Raw genomic sequence first — 25,173 nt, forward strand, 5'->3', positions numbered from 1 at the left:
ATGTAACAGAGTTGCCTGGTATTAATGACAGGGGTTGGTAAGGTGAAATTTACTAAGATAAAATTCAGTTGAAAAATAAAATAAATTACTCTGTATTTTATTTATAAAAAAAATAAATAAAAATATATATTATTTTTTTCATCTATTTTTCTAAAAATAATAAATATTTATTATTTAAATTTTTACAAGGACATTGTAATTATATTTTATGTTATTTTATTTTTATGATTATTATCATTCATTCATTTGACGGAAATATAAATTAAGAATAATATGTTTAACAAGCTTGGTAATTTAATAAATTACAACAAATTGTGGTAAGTATATTTTGACTTTTATACAGCGGTGAATCTTTCAAGTATGGTGGGGTAACCGCCCTCTATTAAATTTTACTACTGTATACTCTATGTATATTCATAAAATACACAAGAATGATAAGTTCAAGGGGGTTTAGTCGGTGTGCAAGCACGCGGTTTTTCAGTGACCACATGGTGTTCCCATATGTCCAGTAGCAACTCCCCTTAATACTAAGTGTCCACTGAAGTAGACAAATCTTGTAGGCACTCAACCACAGTCAGGATGATATAGCCTTGGTGCTTTAACTCGTCATTCCTTACAAAATAGGGATGGGCCCTTTTTTTTTTTCTCTTATTTTGGGTTTCATTGAGGGATAAAGGCTAGACCTTTTACGTTAAATACAACATTTACCCCTAAATAACGTTTTTGTTTACCCGATTCGGAAAAGCTGATTGTATTGATATCCGGATTTTCTATAAATGATACTATCGATTTGTCCCAGATGTTTTTGTTATTTTATTAAATTAACAAAAAGAGTTATCATTTTATTTTATTCTTAAGAAATTTGAAATAAAAATTTACATATTTGGCTGAACCCAAACACTGCGATAAAAAAAAAACAAGGACAATCAAAAGTGATTTTCAATCTAAAATGAGGCAAGTATTTTTCAATTGAATGCACGTGGATCTATCAATAAATCATCATTTATTTATTCTCAAATTAATGACTCCATCATTAACAACAACAACAAAAGATTTTCATTTATCAAGAATAATTTTAAAAATAAATTTTCCAATTAATTACAAGTGAATTGTTTTTCAATAAATATATATTTATATTATTTAGTGAAACACATTTGATTTTTTAAAAATAAAACAATATGTAATATAATTATTTATAAATGGATCTAGTAAATCCAATGTGTGAACTCAATTATAAAATTTAATGTCTAACTCAGTTCAATATATATAATCTACATGAACGTGTTGATAAATTCATTGTGATATATCCGAGTGTGTGAATGTTGTCAGGCAATTTTCTTGGCCAGTGCTTCCAAATGCTGTAGATTTCCATCTAGCCAGTTGTTATATATATATTTTCTGTCCTGTGTCATTGCTTGACACTGGGTAAATACTCCTGGAAATTCTCATTCTGTCGTTTTCCCCTTTTACTATACATAACCATCATTTCTCTCACACCTATATTAATATATATATGTATATACATGAACAGATAAATGCGTTGCTTCAATTCAACTCTGTCCAACAAATATAACCCAACTCAAACCCAGTAGGCTAGCCACAACTGTGATTATAATTTGCCGAGTATAAGAGAAGGTTTGTGTATGTCATGAGTTGGTACATGTAGACAACATCTATACATTGACAAACTGAGTCAGTCAGTGAGTCTCTAAATTTTCTCATATATATATATGATTGTATTGTTGTATTAGTATTTTGTATAGAGAGAATGAACAGACCGCTGTAAAGGATTATGCACGCGGATTAAACTGATGAATCACATTGTCGTCTTGATTCGCGGTGGCGTTAATTTTACAGGGTTCTGGTACACCACAATCATCACAACCCACAAAATAACTACTGTCAGTTGTCGACCATCAACCAACCAACCAACTAGCATCCTCACACACTGTGATTCTGATGAAGAGAAGAGAGAACATCGTTCATCTTCCGCTCGTTGATCACATGACGACTATGTGAATTTACAGATTACCGTCAATGCCAGTTATCACATCATCCTTTTATTTTTTATATTATAATAAAAATCATTTATTGCTTGAGTACATTTTAACAATTCAATCAGCTTATTTGTGAAAAAAAAATAATTACAAATTTTCATTTATTTCATTTTGTTAATACATAAAATAGAATATGTATTGGATGCTTGAATTTTTGGTGTATATATTGAAAAAATTATTTAAGGGACCATGTAATTTTAGGATGGTAGTTATATTGCTGTAATGAAATACGTTGTGATGAAAATTTGACATGAATATGCACGTAAATAAACATACAGAGAAAAAAAAAATCAATGCTGGATATAAAATATCAAAGCAATGTAACAAATGATTATCAGGGGTTCTGTGTGGTATACCCAAAGTATATATTGACTTGTGATGCACCATCTGTGCAGACATTTATGCCAAAGTAATTCCACCCTTCCAGCCGATTGACGTTGACACAAAAATTAATAAGCCAGTCTGTTCAAATTCAAAGATATACCTAATTTTTGTGGTTTTATATTTTATTATTATTTTTCTCTTCTATTTTCATTTAACTTGAAATAATAAATTGTTGAAATTTAACTTATATTTATAGAGCTGACAAATTGGCTGGAAACAATGATGGGTATTACTTTGGAAAATTAATTTAATGATTTATTTTTATTTATTTTTTGTTATTTGGTAAATTAAATGGGGTAGAGTATATATATCTCATTCAGAAAGGAAAAAAAAAATACTTGTGGTGATGAATTTTTATATGTATTCAATCGAGATAGTTGCATTGAAGAAATAAAAAATTATTCAACAACTGAAGAAGCAGAATTATGATGTGATTTTGTTTATTTTTTCAATATTGAAATAATTTATTTATTTTTTCTCGATATTATATTCAAGTGGTTTTTTTAAACTTGATGGTAAAATGCTGTCACGAGTCAAGCCACGTATAAGAAAGTGTATAAGTGTATAATATTTTGTTGGGTGTTGCATAGAGTCAGAACACGATCATGGACCGCGTATATCCAAGACATGCAGTTACCAAGAAATAAAAATAAGTAAATATATAAAAAAATATATAGTGATGAAGGAAGAGGAGAGTAAACTGCATACAAGAGGATTTTTTAAAAAAAGAAGATTTTTCTGAGAGGAGGAGAACTCCTGGAGGTTGGTGGTTCCCCTCTTCTTTCTCTCAGTTGACTCAAAACGCCCTGGATATCTCGACCAATCGAATCACACTTCATGCTCCGCCTTTTATCATTATTTTACTTGTTTTTCCTTTACCTAAACCTCATTGGATGACATTCTCCCATCAAGTATTTTGCAATAATAAATAAAAAAATAAATAAATAAATATAAGTGGTAGAATTTTTCTTGTACCTTGATATCCAGCATCATCCACTTTACTCACGAATTCACCTCTTGTAGATATCACCAAGATTTCAAAGTGTCGACTGAATGACTTTCTGTACTTATCTCTTGTCTCATCACATTATCTGCAGACAACTTCAACAACCATTTGGATTTTTACTACAATTTTTCCACACACTTGATATATATAAAATACACCAGGTGTGATTAACGACATGTCATCAAATCCACTATATTACTATTCTTTCAATTTATTGAAAAAATAAGACAAAAATTTATATATAATAATAAAATTATATTTAAAAATGAAAAAAAAAAAAAAAAATGATATGAAATTTATATATCCACACACATAAACTTTTATCCAGATGCTAAGGAAAAAAAAAAATCTTGATATTGTTTTATTTTATTTATTTTTTTCGTTTTTACAAAGAAATTCTGCTCCAGAATCTGATAAAATGGAATTCAAGTGGTGAATATCGGACGATACCAAAGAGGGAATGGTATCTTGCTGGATAAAAAAAAATAAAAAAAAAAAAATTCAACAAAACAACTTGGCGGCTCAGCATTTTATCGCATTGTATGTTGATCGGCAAACCTGGTGGAGAACTGTTTAAAACCGTCGGAAGAGTAAGGCATAGAAGATGCGAACAAGCGTAAGGACAATGTTAAGCATCGGCACGAGTTCACCTTGTATATTATGTTTTTTTTTTTATATCAAATAACCGCAAAGAACGCGTTTGTTTCTACATTGTAAATTTTGAAAAAAATATATAAATATGCCAATGTGAATATGGTCGTATTTTGTACTATTGAGATTCTCATACTGATGTCAATATTTTTTTATTTTTCATACTGATTTATTCAGTGTAAATGAATCAGTTACTTTACTACTCTTAAACCAAGTAAAAATTTATTTATAAAAAAAAATTAAAATCACATTTGTTGTGCAGTAAAACACAATATTTAATTTATTATTAAAACAATGATAATAATATTAATTCACTATGAAATTATTATTTTTTTTCATAGATAGATAAAAATTCCAATTTAACGTTTATAAAGTAAATGATTATTGATTCTTTCCTCGTCAATGTTAAACTACGTATACGCGTTTAAAATAAAACCAGAAAAAAAAAAATAAATAAAAAAATGAAAAATTATACAAAACGCACACACACAAGAATGAATTTCATTGGTTGAATTTAGTCTGTTGTCTCTTGAGTTGATGTTAAAAAGTTTGTGTGTGTATTTGTTGACAAGACATATGACCAAACATATCACATTATTCCAAGAATGTTAACATGCGTAATCATATTCCCAAAGGTTTCGTTGACCACGTAAAAACATTTTGTTGAGTTGGCAGTGATGCATGCCGACGGGGTATCGTATTGCATAAGTTAAATGGGTCCTAGGTCCCATTCATCAGCTAATAGAATAAGTCAATGAGAAGACAACCGCACATTTCTTCTTCATCATCTCTCAACATCATCTTAAATATCTTTCATTCTTAATATTTTTTTTCTAATTATTTTTTTTACAAATTTTTTATAATAAATTTCATCATTCGTGTGTCTAAACATCGATATATTATAGTCATCATTTATTATTAAGTTGACTTGATGAAAAAAAAAAAAAAAAGCAAAAATTTTAAAACACGTGCTTCTATCTTGTCATTGGTCATTTCAACTAATTAACAATTTGATTAATGTTTTTTAAAAAGAAAAAACTATTCGTAATCGTTTTATTAACATCAATCTACTTAGTTTTTTTTTTTTTTTTAAATTTTTTATGTACTTTTTTCTTACTCTAAAATTCCGCATCTTCATTTATATATACATACAATGAAATAAATTACTTTTTTTTTGTTCAACAATAAAAATTACATTACAACTTGAATACTTGAATAATTTTTTTTTCCACCTAGCTAAATTCTGCTATGGCTTTTTAGTCAATGACACACGTGCTTGTTGGGTAATTCAAAGTCAATGGGATTTTGTTAATTTACACATGGACATGTGTATAAATAAGTTGTAATTTATATAAACTTTATAAATGATCAAAAAAAAAATTCACTAGTAGTGTTAATTATCTAGTTGGGGATAGCTGAATGAAGATGTCTGTCTCGAGATTTATTTACTCAACTTGGAATAATTATCACACTTGTGATAATGAAAATGTAAGTGTATTTTTTTATTCTTTGCATCTATATGCGAATTTATATAAAAATCTAGAAACTTATGTTGAAGATGGGTGTGATGATTATTAGCTTTTTGATGGAATTTGTTTTTCAAGTAAAACAAAATGATTTTTCTTGTAAAAAAAGAAAAGTTTCTTTTTGTTTTTTGTTTCTTTGGAACATGAGGATATACATATAGTTTTTTTTGATATAGATATAGAGAAGTTGATGTAGATGCAAGAGAGATAAATGATGAAGAGCATGATGGATAGATGAAGACTAGTAGTATGGGAAAATGGAAGCAGAGATCCTTTGATCGCATGACAGTCGTGCTGTTGGCAAACACCAGCTGAAACTCAGCCACCGTGCTTTAATACCTCATGCAAATTTCAAGAGGGTAAAAGAGGTGGGTGGAAAGGGGTGAGTACCTTCATTCGACCTACGAACCATCTCCCTATCGTTGATGGTACGACCACAACCGCCCACTTGGGTTATATTGCTTTTCGAACAAATCGTTATACAATTCCAACCACTGCATCATTAAAAATGAAAAAAAAAAAAATAAACAATATACATATTTTTCAATATCTTTATAAACATCTAAACACATCAATTAAATAAAAAAAAAATTTTATTAATCATTTTTTAAATGACAAATCAATAAAACAAAATTAATAAATTTTTTTTTTCAATTTAATTTATGTTTTAGTTATATAATAAAATTTTTAAATATATCACTTTTTTTTTTTTTTCTACAGAAATAAATTTAAAAAAATTATAATAATTTGAATAATAAAATCCAATAAAAACAATTGCTTTTTAATCGTTGCATAAATGATTAAATAAAAAAAAAAAAAAATTACACTTATTAATTAATTTTAGATAAATTAATTTTATTATTTAAAAGCAAGTCTTAAAGTGTATCATCAATTACACGAAGCATAATTCACCTTACTATTTACCGAATTAATTTGGAATTCATATAATTAAAATATATGTAGATAAATAAAATGCATCATTATCATCAGCATAATTTAACTTTTTTTTATTTTAATTTATTATATGTATATAAAATTGATGAAATATTAACATTACTAATTTTTTTTGTTTTTATTTCAAATATAAAATTGTATCTCAACAGTGCATGGAATTTTATCGTTTTGCATATAGTTAAAATAAGGATGTATATATGTGAAGTGTATATGAGTATATAAATATTTTTTGTTTAGTTTTAAATAGTGAAAAAGCCCGTTAGTTGAATCTAACGCGCGTGTCTGTCTGGTTTATTTATGCAATTTATACTGGACTTCTCACTGGTACAATACATGTAGAGGTTAACCTCACAAGTTTTGCATACACACGTGCCCCACCTACACTTAAACTCTTGTGACTCTATGTGTATATATATCAACAACGATGAATATTTATATCTTAATTCGCGGAGGCTAATTGAATAATTTGTAAAACGCGATGGGACTCGCGGCAATGCGATGATCTCTATTTCTATCTTTTTTTTTTTTAAATATATAGTTGTTTTTTCTTTTTCACTCTTTGTGAACAAGAGTTTGGGAAATAAATTGAGAGAAGGGGAGCTTTTTGCATTCCGTTACGCTGCAACTGGTCGACTGACTCTGAAAATTATATTATACAGACCAAAGTGCACTACACAGCAATATATCCCAGGGAGACTATCAAATCAACTATTTTTATAAAAAAAAAAAAATGTATATATACTATTTTTGGCCAATTAAAAAATCATAAATATACCCATGAAATAAATTTTTTTGTATACTATATTTATTTAATTCTAATGGAAGTTTTTATTTTATATTTTTGTTGTTATAATTTACTGGAGAAACCTTTTAATTACTGGATGAGTTATGACTCAATGGAAAAGATTAGATGATCAATATGTTAGTGGCTTCCTTCGTGAACCCTAAAGCTCAACCGGATGTAATTTAATAATTTTAAATTTGCAAATAACCCATCGTATATACATGTGAGATACAAGAAAATATTCAACGCAATTGTTTGTTATATATTTATAAAAATTTTCTTTTGATAACGGAACAATATAACATATTTTTTTTTCTTTTGAAAACATGATTTTTCAACGAGACGTGTGTGTCAGTTTCAAACTTGACTTTCCCATAAAAAAAATCCATGAGGTCACGAACAAAAGGTACACTAGACACAGGAAATGTCACGTGATTTTTCTCTCTCTTTTTTTTTCGCTTTATTTTATCATATCAAAATGAAAATAATTAATTGAATGAATATTTTATTAAAAATGAAAAAGAAAAATTTTATATTTTTTAAAAACTCAAATGTGAATAGTGTTTTGTTTGTTTGATAAATATATTTTTCATACAAAATGTGGCTATTAATATTTTCTTTTTAATTTTCAATATTTAAAATTGCACCATTTGTTCCAGATTCATTTGGTAAATATAAGAGGTACTGGCTTGAACAGGTTGGATCCACTTTGTCAAAAGCAGATTTTTTTATTTTTTCATAATCTCATATACACTCTTGAAACAAAAAATAAAAAATTATTTTTTTTTCAAACTGGTTGAAGGCCAAAAAATGCCAAAAGGTGACACTCATAATTTCATTTTTAATATGAGACCAGTAAGTAATATGCTCATATTTACATAAAAAAAATATCACTAAAAACGTTACGAGGGTATTATGCTATTTTTTCTTTTTTTTTTTTCGTGTATATGTGATCTTGGTATGGATATTGCCGAAAAAAAACTGATAATAATAATAGTAAAAAATATAAATAAATAAAAAAAAATAAATGTCGCGAGAACGGCAGATGTCCAGGATGATGTCGTCCTGAAAAAATATAAGTATCATAAAAGCAAAAACGACGTCAGCATTCACCCATTACGAACTATGCTTTACGAGATATACAAAGGCCAAGTAAATTTTTTTTTTTTTTATTTTTTATCTTCATATTCTCTAGAATTTTTTTTTTTTGTTTCAAGACAATTTTTTTTTTTTTGTATTCAACTTTTTTCAAAAAATGTGTATTTATCAGTTTTAAAAATTCGAAGAAATTAATTTTTAAACTTATCATTTAATTATATTAAAATGTATAATAAAAAAAATATTTATCATTAAAAAATTAGAACTATTAATGAATGAAGAAAATTTAATTTAAAAAATATTTAATAGACTCCTTGGAAAATGAGAGGGAAAAGAGGGAAAATAAAAAAAAACGGGAAACGTCGTGAAAGATTATCGAAAGAGATAATTACTCTCCACTGGCTAAATAAAAAAAAAAAAAAAAAAATTTGAACACAGAGTAAATTCAGACACGGTACTTTACTTGGTTGTTTGTCTGTTCCAATAGACTGCTGGCAGCCCTTGCGCAACGAGAAATATAAACTTGAAAGAGTTATATTATCCTATATACCATAGCAATTCTCTTTCGTGGTAGCATTTTTATATTTTTTTATATTTTTATCTCTCAGCCTCGAGTTTCGGTCTCAATTAACGCAATTACCTGCTCCCTCGGTTAATTACCCATCAAACGGAATTATTAAAACGCACGCTTGCTTACCACGTCCTTTTTATCGTCATACTCTAATGATTGTTATTAATTACTTTATGATATTCTCGATAAAATATTAATAATATTATATTATTTAAAAATTATTAAATATTATAAATAATATCATTTTTTTTTTTTTTCAAAAGATTTTTGTAAACACAAAAATAATACATGCATTGAATTATCCCACGTTTCTTTTTTTTTCTTTTATCTGGGGTGTTATGTCGGTGATGATAACAACACAAGATTAATACAAAAAAAAGAGAAAAAAATAATTTAACAAATTCATATATTATTTATATAAACGGAAACTTGAAAAATATAATTTAATTTAATATTATCTGTTTATCACAAGTTTTATAAACAAAAAAAAAAATATATTTTTTATATGCAATTTTAATTGGCAAACTTTCCGAAAGTCAAGAAGAATTTATAAATAATATTAATAATTTTTTTTATAATTTATTTTTCTTAATCACGTAAAGAATTTCCTTTTATATTTTTTTTTTCATATAAAAAACAGTATATTATATTTAAAAAAAAACAAAATAATAATATTTTGTTGTCATTGAGTTATTGATAAGCGTGAAGGATAAAATACGCATAATGTTTTTGACCGGAAATAATTTTCTACTAAGATGCAATCTGAAGATGCAATCGGTTAAAATAAAAAAAAATATAATAATAGTGAAATAAAAATGTCATGGTATTTTTATTCTGGCAGGTGAGATTATTTTATATTTTTTTTATTGGAGCACAAGCAATCGAAATAATAACCGTTTTTATTGTCATCGTTTTCACGGAGGCGAAACGTGAAAAACATGCATTATATTTATAACATCGTCACGGCTACTTTTAAATATATATACACAGTGTGACTGAAAAACAGAAACTCCCTATATACTAAAGTTAAATTTTTTTATTTTAATAAATGATGTAACATCAACCACTCGGCACCTTATCCAGGCCAATTTAATCAAGATTATGGTCAAGATAGAAGAGTAGAAAAATATCTTTAATAAAATACATGCTACAACTGCGGTAGAAATATTTCCCCTTGGTCGATAAAATGAACAGGTGTATTCGCATTGAATGTGCCGCCTGCTAACTTTGCAGCTGACCACTCACTCAATTTTAATTTTTAACCGAATTTTTATATATAACTGTCTTTATATTATTACGTCTCAGTCACACATATTATATACCTATATATAATCAACTAATTTGTCTACAGATTCATTAAACATTGAATATTCATATAAAAAAAAAAAAAAATTAATTTACATCAAAGAAACGCGAATAATTAACCAAACATATTTGTTATTATTTTATGAATTTATTCGTGAGTTAATTGTCCGTTTGATTTGAAACAATTTTTTGTTTACATGGTAAATTTATGTTTAACATAAATAAAAATTTAATAATAATAATTCTTTTACATTGTGTATTATATATCACGCAATTTTTTTATGAAAAAAAAAAATTTGATAAATAAAATAAAGGGATTTAAATTTGGCAAGGTATTATTATTTTCATTCAGTATATTTACGAAATAATTATTTCAATTGAAATTCAAGACTCTCTTTTGACTGGGTATACACAATGCATAGTTTAAACTAAAATTTGCGTTACTTTATTTTATATTTAGTAAAATACATTGTCGTGGGCGAATGATATTAACTTTATATTTTCATGATGATAGACAAAGAAATATATAGACATATTTTTAAATAACGTATGTATTTTTGCATATATATAAATTTTTTTTTTTTCTATTTCTTTTTGTGTGCGTGTGTCACTAAAATAAGAGGAAACTAACAGGTCGTTGAAGAGAACGTTTCTTGGACGTATTGTCGCGTCACGTTCGTCTTCGTGGTTCGTGCGTTTTTACCGTCTTTCTGGTGCACGTATTTACTTCGTGAGGACCTCGCCCTCCTCTTCATGATACCTCATTTTATATTTTTTTTCCCCATCACATGACAACCATCATCCCTTTTTAAAAACAATCATAAAAAAAAAAAAAATCCATTCATTTGAAATATATTTATTTATTTGTTTCACATGATTTTTTTTTTGATGTTAATTAAATTCTTTGTTGCTCAAGAAAAATAAAAGAAAATTATTTTGCTTTGATTTTTAAATCAATAAATAAATTGAAACGATACTGGGTTAATTTATTTAGATTTCTTGGTCAAGTCAAGGGTTAAATTGTTGATGGTTACAATGACAAGATATATTGAAGTTGCATTGATAAAGTCACCGAAAATTGATCATTTGATAAGAATAAATGAGACCGGTCTCCGTCGCTTAGATAGCTTTTATAGTTTTTTTATTATTTAATATTTTACCTGATGTTTATTCCTTGTTTTATATTTCATTATTTAAAAACTTCTTTTTCAGTGATCACAAACAAAACTGAAGTTTTTATTTCTGCTTCACTTGGTGTGTCTCATTCAATTCCACGTGGATACGTCCGGACGGATGCTAACCCCCGGTACGTGAGCAACAAATACGTGATGATTCAAGTCCCTCCAAAGGTGCTGGACATTTACGATCCTCTGTTATCTTTCTGAGAACATAAACAAGACCATAAAAAAATTAAAAAATATATTTTAAAAAAATCAGTTCTGTATATTTAAATGTTCATTGTTAAAAAAAAAAAAAAAAATGAATACTTGTATAACGATAAAATAATTGGAAATTTTCTTTTTATTGTTGAAAATAAAAGTTGGATAATTTAATAGATGGAATTTTTTAAAAAGTATATTTTAGTTTGAGTATTCGTAAATCGTATGCAATAAATTTTGATCCCAAGGTGAGAAAAGACATTGGCTTCGATACGTTGTACTCGATGATGACGAGAATAGCTATCTACGTGATTGTCATTGTCTTAGCCGTGACCAGCATCGAACGTGATGTGAATTATCATTATTAAATTCAAAGCAACATTCATGAATATGTCCTGTTTAAACTTGATACCAAATTCAACAAGACAATGACACATTAATGATGGAAAATTATTTATTTTTTTTTCCTTTTTAAATATTAAATTATATATCAGCATCTCATTTATTATCATCATCATCATCAATGGCATTCTGTTGTTAATCTTTGAAAAGATCTTTGTTATTTTATATTTTAACTGTTGATTAATTTATTGCTCTTATTTATTTTCATGCCATTTAAGAATCAAGCAGTAATGTATTCAGAGCGTTTTGCACACGACGACCAGACAATGGTTCTGATACATCAACAAATTATATAAAAATTGAATTTTGAGCTACATGTGAACACGTAATCAACCTACAGTATATTATACTCTATTTAAATTATTAAATTTTGTCTTTTTTATTTTGGTATTATTATATTTTAAAATTTTACACTGTATTTTGTATAGGTAAAAAATTGAAATTATTTTTTCTATCATTTGTAAAAATTTATTGAGAAATTATAATCAATATTGATCAATCAACTGCAAATTATTATTTACATTAACTTTACAAATGGCATGATTGAAAGTAGCCCAAATTAAATTTCATTTTTTATCTATTAATAGATTAAAGCAAATCGAAACTGTAATAATTTTTCATCACGAACAATATTCAACATTTACCTGCCCAGCTCATGCAAATTATATTTTCGATGTTATCCTGAAAGAAACTTCTTTTAAAATTCTTGAAAAATATTGAAACAAATATTATCCTAATATAAAAAGGACAAACATCATCGGTCTTCCGGACATTTGATTGGTCATTGTTTTTTTCTCACTAACTCTCATACAAATTTCTTTCTGTTTGCCTTTTTCTATTATTTTTTTATCTATTTCGTTAGCAACGAAAAAACAACAATAAAAAGCGAGTAAACGAAATTTTTTTTGATATTTTTTATATTTTTTTTTTTAAAATTGACATATTAAGCTAGCACAACTTTTTTATTAATTATTAGATCTTGATGCAATTGAGCTTGAAATTTTGTGCGAATTATGTGTTTTTTATGTGTGAAGAAATAAATTTGAAAAAAAATTTTTTCAAATATTTTTTATATTTTTTTAAAAAATTGACATATTAAGCTAGCACAACTTTTTCAATAATCATCGGATCTCGATGCAATTGGGCTTGAAATTTTGTGCAAATTATGTGTTTTTTCTGTGTGAAGAAATAAATTTAAAAGAAAATTTTTTTTTTATTTTTTATATTTTTTTAAAAAATTCAAATATTAAGCTAGCACAACTTTTTCAATAATCATCGGATCTCGATGCAATTGGGCTTAAAATTTTGTGCGAATTATGTGTTTTTTATGTGTGAAGAAATGAATTTGAAAGAAAATTTTTTTTTTATTTTCTACATTTTTTAAAAAAATTCAAATATTAAGCTAGCACAACTTTCTCAATAATCATCGGATCTCGATGCAATTGGGCTTAAAATTTTGTGCGAATTATGTGTTTTTTATGTGTGAAGAAATAAATTTGAAAGAAAATTTTTTTAAATATTTTTTATATTTTTTTAAAAAATTGACATATTAAGCTAGCACAACTTTTTCAATAATCATTGGACCTCGATGCAATTGGGCTTAAAATTTTGTGCGAATTATGTGTTTTTTATGTGTGAAGAAATAAATTTAAAAGAAAATTTTTTTAATATTTTTTATATTTTTTTAAAAATTGGCATATTAAGCTAACACAACTTTTTTAATAATCATCGGATCTCGATGCAATTGGGCTTGAAATTTTGTGCAAATTATGTGTTTTTTATGTGTGAAGAAATGATTCAAAAACGAAATTTTTTCAAACATTTTTTATATTTTTTTTTAAAATTGACATATTAAGGTAGCACAACTTTTTCAGTAAACATTCAATCTTGATGTTATTAGACTAAAAATTACGTGTGAATTATGTGTGATTTATGTGTAAATAAATCAATTAAAAAAATTTTTCGTCGATTTATTTATTCTTCTTTTTTTTTATGATAATACTTGTGTTTATAAAATCAATGAACAATGAACCTTTTAGAAGGTATAGATACAGGCGCGCGTAGCGCGCCAATGTGCTCGTTTTATAAAAAGTATATAAAGTATTATCTAACTAATGGATTGAAAGTTTTTTCAAAAATTTATTTTAGCATTTTAAAAATATTTAAAAATTAAACAAAAATAATAATAAAATTGTGATATTTATTGTAGTTAAAATGGATAATAATGAAAACGAAGGGATTTTTTTTTGAACATTGGATAAGACAGACAGGCCGACAGGATTCGTTGGAGACGAGTTGGTATATATCCAGGACAACAAGATGAGCTTTTTTTTTACGCGTCTGCCAAACAATTCTCTTTTCTCTTATGTTAGTTGTTGTTGCATGTGTGTTTATGTGTTTACCATGGAACAAAATGAAGAATCAACCAAGAGGACAAGAGATATATTATAAATAAAAAATAAAATCTCCTCCCCCACCAATTGAGAAGACCTAAGGCCATTAATCATCAGGGTAATTCCATAGATGGCTCTTGGCTGCTTCGAGGAGTGAGCGATGCATGCCAAACTTACCTCGTGCTTTGCTTTTAAACTAACTCTCTTGCTTATACATATTGGGAGAAGAATAAAAACAACACGAAGAATACGGTTTTACGCAAACCAACATATTGCATTTTACTTATTCTTCAACATCATCAACCACCAAATAACAATGCCACATATTTATAATAAAATCTTCAATGAAAAAAAAAATTTTAAATCACTTTTTTATCCATTTAACATTAACTTTTATTCAATTAATTTTTTGCATAACAATAAATACTTTAATACTTTGTTAGTTTTATTATTTTTTATTCAAAAATTTACAGATAATTTTTTAAATTTATTATTACAAAAAAATGTAAAAATATCTAGATATTTTTAAAATTCAAAATATTTATTGTATGTTGAAAATTGCTGAAGATATTAAGTTGGTATTAATAAATATTTTTAAATACATATAGCATAAAGAGGTTCGTTAGTCTGTCGATTTAATAAAGTCGTTTATTAGACGTACCAAATTCGAATCAAAATAAGAGATAGCTGTGTTTCTATAGGTTGAATTGGCACAGTATCATTCAGCCCATTAGTCTGTCTCATCGAGACAGGTATCCATCGTCATTCAAGCCAAGTGTCTTTATGCATTTATTTGTGTGTGTGTGTTTTATATATATCAACGAATAAAATTTTGTATCATGCGTATGTGGATTGTTAACTGTGCTAGTTACAAGTCTCATGCAACTGCGGTTGGTCAAGTTAAGCAATGATGCAAAAACAAAAAAAAAAAAAAACATTTCAGGGTATGAGAATTCAAAGAAAAAATGAAAAAAAATAAAAATATAAGAGTGACAAAGATAAAAATAAAAATTCAGCAAGTTTGAGGAGGCAAAGACACAAGGAGACGTGACTGTCGGAAGATTTACCAGACAAAAAAGATCTGAAGGACTACACTCGTCTGTTTGTAGATGTGCTGGGCCACCGGGTCCGTTCGAAAGATGTCAGAAGTTTTAATCAATGCATTTAGCTGAATTCCTGTCTGGACAAAATAAAAGGATGTGATTTCAAAATTTTTTTAACAAAAAACTTGATTTTGATCCAATGGAGACAGACCAGTGTTGTTTTATATGCCAATTGATTTTTTTTTTATATAAAAAAGCTATAGATATTTTTTAATTATTTATATTTATCTAAATTTATTGAATTTATAAGTTGATATTTTTTAAAAATGAAACAATAGGAATAGTTGTTATTTGACAATATTTTAATAGACACTTTTTGAATGAAAATTTTCGGCATCTTTGTGGAAACCAAGTTGGAAACACACAAGGTGTATATTGTTTTAGTTTTATTTGCGTTTACATGGCTCTTGACAGAAAAATTTCATTGAGAGTCTGTGGTGCTTCCTGTCCTTGTGAATTCTCTATATCTATCTGGACGCATCTTTTTCTCTTCAACAACTGTGTGTGTTTTAAAAATATATGACGATTTTTTTTTGCACATTGAAAAAGTGAATATAAATCTCATGTCCACAAGAGCACATGTATATTTTCCTTCTTTTTTTAAATCCATTGCCTTCTGTGGTAAATTCTTTTTTCACAACAAAACCACCTATCTAATTCTTCTTGTTTTTTATTATTTATTTTTTGAGATCTGAATCGCATATCTGCGGGTCACTTGGTGCCACACGTTTTCAGTCCTTGCCCCCAACTTGTTTCTATATACATGTATATTTATTTATATATACATACTACATCTTGCAACGATTTGCCTGCTGAATTACAAACTTGAATATATTCAAAGAATATAAATAAAATATTGCTTGAATTTTTTTAATATAACTCTTCAAAAAAAATTATTTTTTTCATTGAAAATAATATCTGTTTTTTTTTTTTTAAACTACTATTTTATTCTCCACGAAAAAGCTACTATATAAATATAAAATTTTCCAAAAACAATAATCATAAATAATAATTAACGTAATTATTTATAATAAATAATTAATTTTACAAGTGTAGCTTTTTTTTTTTTAAACAAAAACAAACTATAAATTACCCTGTTAGAAATTTTTACATATCATTTTTTTTTTTCGTCAGCTTTTTTTTTATAAAAAAAAAATATACAACACTATGATTAAAATAATAATTCATTGTTTGCATTATCAAGTAAATGAACGATATCAAAAAATTTACGTTAAAAATTTGTGACACGATGAAGGGTAAATCTGGTTTCTCGTTACGCCTGTCGGAAGTATAAATCAAGAGTCCGCAAAAAAAAACTTGCTTTCTATCAAGGGACCCCCATAAGTTTGTATGATACCCTGAAAGATTGGTATGAAGTCTCGAAGAAACCTGCTCCATAAGAAACACCTTGATTTTACATTTCAAAATTTTTTTACACAATGACTCCCCACAGTGTGTGTGTTTATAAACTCTTTTTATTTTTATTTTGACATCAAAACAATGTGGACATTTTAAACTACCTTTCCAATATTTCATTAGTACAAAAATTTGAAATTTGTTTCTTTTTTTTTTTTTTTTATTACCACAAAATTCCCATTATAATTTTAGTCATTTAATAGTGAATTCTTGATTTTTTTTTATAAACTTGAAGACAGGCTTTTTAGGAGTATACAAGCTGCCGGATACGTGAGGAAACACCTCATTTGGTCATTTCGAATAAAATGCACCTTGACACCAATACAAACACACACGCTAAATACACACCGTATGGTTCAGGAAGATATTGTATCAAAAAAAAAAAAAAACATTTTGATGGGTAGCACTGTCTCTAAAACAATTCAGCCAGAGGGGAACAACAAGATAACATCAGACAAATGAATATATAACCGAGACGACCGTTTATAAAAATCCTATACACTCTGTTAATTTATTTTTTATTATTTTATTTATATATTATTGTTCCAGAACAAATTAAATTACCTGTATTCAAATATTAAATGTATTATACTATTAATATTCAAATAAAATATCAATCAATTATTTTTTAAATATATATTTTTATATTTTTATTCAACCTACGCTTGAATTGTTGCTGTGTAATAATTGACCAAGTCATAATAAAAATATAAAATGTAATAAAATAACGCCTCTGTATATGTTGTCTGTTATATAGATTATATGCGGAAAAATAATGTGAGTTGTTTATATATGCATCAAGTCATACAAGACATCATACATGGTAAGATGTTAATTATTATCTTGCATGCCAAGTCGTAACTTTTACACCACAAATTACTTTTTTTGTTAAACAAAGATGTTTATATATTTATGTTTTATGAAAATATATATATGTACATGTAATAAAATTAAATGGGATTTCACTTGTCTGAGTTTTTTTTTTTTTTTATCTAATATCAACATAAAAAATTTGGCACAAGTATTTCTTTGAATTTTCAGGGAAAAGTTGGTTTATTTTGATCGGAAGTTGATAGTGATGTGACTGTTCATTTAATTATTTTACTGATAATATAAATGTAAATAAATGAATTAAACAAAGTGGACATCGATATAAAAAAGTAGAAAAAAAAAAAGTTTAAGTCATAATAAAATGATAAAAATAAACTTTAAGATCGTCCAAAGTGAACCTAGAATTGCCAGGATTATCCAGGATAATCGTCTAATAGCTTTAGGAAGGAATCAAATGGGGTGGCTACTTATAATATTTGCATAAGCCATATGACCTGGTAGGACTAACGAGCGGAAATGCCAGAGACCCCAAAAGTGTCAACGATGAATCAACAAAAAAAAAAAAGACAATACATTCATCCGTATGTTTATTTATTTATATATTTATTTATATCTTAAAATGTTATTTTTATTATAGCCTAAGATAACGGTTAAATATATATAAAATTGAAAAATGAATTTAAAAAATATAAGTAAATACATACTGCAGAGGTAAAAGGATCAAGAGTCATGAGTGCTTGTGATGACTTTGTTGACACTGGCCTGCATTGTGAGACACAATTTAATCATTAAAATGCGTATCAACATTACTTTAAAGTTATTTTGTATTCAACTGATGATTTGTTTTTCAGAAATTTTGTGGCATTGACTTACTTGGACTCAATAAATTTGACCTGTGTCATTGTATCATGATCCAGGAAAATAAATGTTTTTTCAATTGTATTTTAGAAATTTTTTAAATGTCATATAAATATTGTCATTAAATATTCTTCAATTGATTAAAATGATTAAATTTAATTGTCATTAATTTACCGAATGACTGATGTATAGTAAAAGTATTTTCAAATGAAATTGCCAGGCTAATTTTGCATTTGGTGAGCTTTAAAATGATGAAAAGTCTCACTGGGATAATCTTACAGTGACGAGGGCCTCGTTGCTTTATTAAAGGACCAACATGGTTAATATCAACCCTATTTCTTTACTACCCTCCTTCAATTGTCCAACAACCCTTGATGTAATTTTATAAATTTTTTATTTTGTATTAAAGTTTTTTTATTTCAAGTCTAGCTTACTACTTTTATTTATTCATTTTTTTTTTTCTCAAACTTTCTTATCAATTTATATATAGCTCTTATTATTTTTTTCGCAATTCAGGTACATTAATTTATTTGAATTACAATTAGTATGCAAAATAATGATAAAATTTTTTTTTTTGAAAAATTATCCAACTGTCTAGCTGTATTACATTAATGTGATTTGAAAAATTGATGATTTAATAAATGGATATGGATATGCCATAATTCACGATAATAAAATGCATATTAATTTATAGAAAAAATAATAATGTCAAATTAAAAATTAATATATTCAAGTATTTTAAATTGTACATAAAAAAACGTTTAAAATTATTAAAATTAAATATTCATTCTTTATGTGATAATATAAAAAGTAATAAAAAATAATTTTAATAAGAAAATAATAATAATAATAAGAAATTTATTCAAGATTAAGTAACAAGTTTTAAAATATTTTTTTTTAAATAAATAAATTATGAAATTTAATGGTGATAATTTTTTGTTAATTATTATATCAATATTTATTGTTGAAATTGATATAATAATTTAATAAATTGAATTACAATTGAGTGAATTAATTTTATTAAATCAAAATAAAATATTTAAAAGTACATTGTAAAATTTAAATTGATTCGACGACATCTCAATGAATTATTTTACGTGTTGGATTTTATTTTTTTTTTTGAAAGAATAAGGGGTGACGAATGTACGTGTATTACCCTATTTGACAATCAGCCCCCTACTGTGACTTGAACACAGTGGCAATTGGGGGGATGCTAGTTTTAATCAGCAACCATGGGCTCTATTACCCATGGGATTTTTACATTGAAATGTCTAGTTTTCAGACATCCAACTACTTTATTACCTCAATTTGTATAATAAGAAAAAAAATAAATAAAAAAAATAACTTATATCTGTGTATAAAAAAATTAAACAAATTATTTAAATTAAAAAATCTTAAAATCACAGGTTTATTAATTATTTTTTTTTTTTTTTGTCTTGCTGTTTTATTAATTTTTTTATTCTGGTGAAAAATTTATATGTGCAGGTACATTTTATCGTCATATAGATTATGCTTTAAAGTATTCGACCGATATATCCATTGGGTCAGTCATCAACGTCAGCTTGTGTATACATTTTAACGAATAAATTACATAAATCATTATTTAATTAAAGTGCTGAGACGGGTATGAATAATAATCATTTTTAAGTAATATATATCCTTTTTTTTTTTTTTTAAATTTTTCATTTCAAAAATTGTCATGACACCAGTATATTTTGTTGTTGCACATGAATGATATTTATATTCCCTCTTATATACACTTCAAGAATAAAAAACTGTCCGGTACAAATTTCAATGATAAAAAAAGAAAATATATATGGCAAATAGTATGAAATAAAATATAAAAAATAAAGCAGTTAAAAAAATTATATATAGAATTCATATGGCAGAAAAAAAAATAGAAAAAAAAATGAGGAAAATTATCGTTTGAATAATTTAAATGCATGCGATTACGCGACAATTCTGCAGACTTTATCATAAATATTTTGCTGTTGTGGAAAAGTCGTTATCGATTTAACTGCACACCAGTTGTCCTCGATAAATCTCATCGTCGTTAAATACTGCTCTAGTGATTTTTTATTATATTTATTTTCAATAGAATATCAGAGTAATTGAATAAAATTCAATAGAAAAAAAATATATATATTCTAGTTTAAAAAGATATCTTGATTAGACATAAATATTATAATTAATGATAATGCAATTTATTTTTTTTTATTTGAATTTTGACCTTAATATGTTTATCCACCTTTTGCATGTTTTGCGTCTCTTAAACCATCGCAATTTTTCATTACTTTCAGTCCACAATAACATATTTTATATTTTTTTTTAAATATTATTATTTTTTTTTTTTTGTATCAAATCACGCACGACTTGTTTCTACTATCGTCTATTGTTATTTAACCGCTCGACCTACATGCACGATAATTTTTTTTATTTTTTGTCTTTTTATTTTATAACTGACTTTAGCAGCTACTGATAAATTTTTTTTTCATTTTTATCAATGAGATAAATATTTTTTTATGTCAAAATTAATGTGAAGAAAAATTATAGCTTGGTTAAATAAATTGATCATTGATGATCGATGTGAATAAACATAATTATGTAAAATATAAATAATTAAAATAAATAAATATATAATAATAAAAAAAAATGAGTTTAAAAAATAACCAACTAAACAGTCATATTTTGAGAAAGCGATAAAAAAATTTATTGTGTACGATAATATTTTTATTTCGTTTTTTTTTTTTTTCATTTTATCGTTAAACGTCGTTTGCTCCCATTACTCATCGTTTAGTGGCATGTTGAAAAATAAAAAAATAATATTATTGTTTGGACTAGTGTTGAAGCAAGTGTTTTAACTTTTTCTTTTGTTAAATATATTCCAAGTCAATAAAAAAAGTGCAGTAACTATAATGAATCAATCATTGATATTTTTTATTTTATTTTTCATCTTGAAATTAAAATTTCAATCAGCTCTTGATATTGAATTAGGTAAACAATATATATAATATTATTTATTTAAATGTTAATTTTAAAAAACAAATAAGTTAGTTAATAAATACTTAAAATGATAATTTATTTAGCTGAGAATAATTATAATGTCTACACTGATTTTGAAGATAAAATTTGGTTATTAAAATCAAAAAGCTATGAAAAAGTTATTGGTATTTGTAATGTGACCCATATTAGCCCTGAAGGAATTAATAATTATAGTATTTCAATCAACGAAACAGACAATGAATTTTTACAAATGGATAATTCTTCTTGCACATTTGAAATTTTAAATGCATCGTCTATGCATTTGGGCAAGTGGATATTCACTGCTGATAACGAAAACATATCTAAAAGTGTCACTGTCTATGAAAAAAAGGTAATAAAAAGAAAAATAAAAAAATGATAAATATAATTTGTTGGCATTTTTATTGTATTACAGGAGGTGAAACCATTGCCATCTGAAGTATTATTCGTAAATCAAAATGATTATATTACTTTTAAAATAAATAAATCTGACATTTTTAAAAAATGTTATGATAAACAGGTCATAAAAAATTTTTAATATTATTAAAATTTTATAAACTATATTTGTATATTTTAACGATCTATTAAAAAAAGAAAAAAACTGTTTATTTTTTTTTAGGAGTGTTTAACGTATTCACAGGAGAACACATTTGATTTAAAAAATGTAGATTGTCATCTTGAGAAATTAAACAGTAACATTGTAGTTATTTATTTATTTTTATATTTTATAAATAGCAATTTTTTCAAGCTACTGATAAAATATATTTCTTTTTTTTTTTTTATATTACATTTTATGAAGGAGCTTGATATGAAGAATATAAAAAATGAAGATTATGAAAATATTGGTTTATGTGAAATTAAAATGCTCGCAAAACCAGATAAAATTGGAACTTGGTTATTAACTGTGAATAATAATTACACAAAAATTTATGCATATGTTAAAATAATCATTGGTATTGTAAGTTGAAAATGAAATAATTAACTAAAAAAAATATTAATAATTAATTTAAATAAATTATAGAAATTATATTGGGAAATTAATAGCCGACAAGTATTAAAACTCAATGTGGATAATTATAAGAGAAATCAAGAATCTTGTGAGCTGATAAATCCAAATAATGAATTGATAAAATTAAATTCAAATCATTGTGAATATAAAATACGTAAAGTAAATTATAATCACAATGGAAATTGGACCGGGCGATTTTTGCCAAAAAGCTTAATCACAATTAGTGAAGAAAAAAAATTCATAATCAAAGTTTTTGGTAAATAATTATAAATAAAATACTTGAAGATAAATTTATTAATTAATGTTTTGAATTTTTAGAAAATCAAAAAAGTGTTCAAGCAACACTTCAAGAGACTTTCAAGGTATTTATTTATTATTCGAATCAAAATTGTTATGTGTAATTTAAAAAAAAAAAAAACTGTATATTTGTCAGATTGAATGCACTGTACTTGCACGACTCAACAATTGTTCGATTCAAAGTCCCAATGGTACATTATTTCCAGCAACTATTGCAGGTACAAAAATGGATATTTGTCGTTTGACTATTCACTTTGCTCACGATAGTCACAGTGGTATATGGACTTGTCATTTTAATCTTTTTGAAGGCCTTCAACTCAAGTCAAATGTCACAATAATTGTCGAAGGTAAATAATTTATTATTATTCAAAAACTTACATCATAAAAAAAAATCAATCTAACAATTTAATTCAATTATTTTTTCAATTCCAGAACCTTCAAATTTTTTTTATATAATTGGACTGATGGTTTTGATATTTATAATTATTCTCAGCATTTTAATTATCCTTCGTTTGATAAATAAAAGAAATTAATTTATATATTAATTTAAAATAATACCACAGTACTAATAGTGTTAATGAATTAAATAAATATTGAATTCATTAAATATTTTAAAATATACATCAACAAAGTATAAGTTTAAAATAAATTGCATGCTACATATATATATTCAAGTCGGCGACAACGACAAATGGCTTGATCTCATTTGCCGATCAGCTAACCCTTCATTCACATTTTTAAAAAATTTTATTTTCTTATATACTTAATTCCATTTTTTATGTTTGAACCTGTCGGCAACTTCCTTTACTTATTTTTTATATTTTTTTTTTTTTGTTTCTTCAATAATAAATGTTTCCATAAAACACGCAACTTTCATCAACGGTTCATTAGGAAAATGTTTATTTAGAGATAAACTGCAGCATTACAAAGTATATATTGTAATTTATTGATTTAAAATTTTATAAAAAAATAATTAATTAATAAATATAGAATCATGAAATGATTCTGATGGTCATTAAGCGCCATTTCGTGGGCGTCAATGACACGTTATAATAACGGAGAGCGGCAACGCATCGCGTGCGACAACGAATCGTAGGGTATATTGTGGGCTGTCTCCTTGACAAGCGGGTGTTTAATTGGCGTTGAAATCAACAGTGTGACGGTTAACAACGTCGTCCAAATGCCAGTGTTGTTAAATCTAAAAAATCCGCCATCACTGTATATATGTTTGTATATTATCACGTTGAGAACAACCTGGTAATTACCAATAGCACGCAATTTTATAAATATATACATATATGCGTGTTTACAATGTTTGAGAATTTATAAAAAATTTATTGTCGGTAACTTTTTAAGTACTATTATATTATAAGCCTTCAAAAGAATTAAAAAAAAAACATTTAAAAAATAAAATTCTTGAGTAAATTTTTTTGTTTTTTCTTAATTTTTTTAACCTGTTATATTTTAATTTTATATAATCAATTTTTATTTGAAAAAAAACTACGAATTAAGATCATTCTTAATATAAAAACTTCAATGCAAAATAAAAATAGAAAATCATTTTTTTTTTTTAGAGTAAAAAAAATGTAATATTCAATTGCGTTTAGGTTTTTAATTAAAAAAAATAATATCTTATCTTTTATAAATGTAAAATTATATTAATATATTGTTGTAGATAAATATAAAAAAATGAAATTTATTTTTTTTTTATAATTAAACTTTGTTCGTTATGAATCAAACGAATGTTGATTAATATCCTCAAGGTGTTTTATTTAATTATTTTATCCATCCATATCATTTGCTTAAAAAAGAAATGAAAAAATAAGAGTAATACCCGCAGTTTAATACTCAATTCAGTTAATCATTTGTCATCGAGGAATTCTCATTAAATTGTTGGATAAAAAGATATGTAAAAATAAAATAAGGTGTAAGAGTGGACATACTCACATACGGGTGTTGAAGAAATTATTCCAATCAAATATTACTCCAATAAATATATGAAAAAAAAAAAAATAATATTGTATGATCATCCACATCATGTTAAACAGTTTAATTAATCATAAAAATGTCAAATTATATATTTTACAATAAAAAAAAAATTACCGACAAATTTGTCATGTTAACATGC

At 25.8% G+C, this 25,173-nt stretch overlaps 1 protein-coding gene and 1 long non-coding RNA gene across 2 annotated transcripts in view; one reads left to right on the forward strand and one right to left on the reverse strand.

The window, feature by feature from the left end:
* The window catches only part of LOC122855351, a 30,355-nt gene extending 18,644 nt beyond the window's left edge, over window positions 1-11,711 (reverse strand). The window contains exon 1 of the long non-coding RNA XR_006374061.1: window positions 11,497-11,711. This is a non-coding gene — a long non-coding RNA (uncharacterized LOC122855351). The remainder of the gene's footprint in view (window positions 1-11,496) is intronic.
* Window positions 11,712-21,111: 9,400 nt separating this feature from the next.
* On the forward strand, window positions 21,112-24,802 carry LOC122855350. The gene is made up of 9 exons (XM_044156644.1): window positions 21,112-21,712; window positions 21,805-22,091; window positions 22,155-22,259; window positions 22,359-22,439; window positions 22,539-22,697; window positions 22,761-23,004; window positions 23,067-23,110; window positions 23,182-23,392; window positions 23,478-24,802. Exons 1-9 carry the CDS (start codon window positions 21,634-21,636, stop codon window positions 23,576-23,578), a joined length of 1,311 nt encoding a protein of 436 aa, XP_044012579.1. The 5' UTR covers window positions 21,112-21,633; the 3' UTR covers window positions 23,579-24,802.
* Window positions 24,803-25,173: the final 371 nt, after the last annotated feature.

Source organism: Aphidius gifuensis, linkage group LG4 (genome assembly GCF_014905175.1).
Source record: "Aphidius gifuensis isolate YNYX2018 linkage group LG4, ASM1490517v1, whole genome shotgun sequence".
Lineage (NCBI taxonomy): Eukaryota > Metazoa > Arthropoda > Insecta > Hymenoptera > Braconidae > Aphidius > Aphidius gifuensis.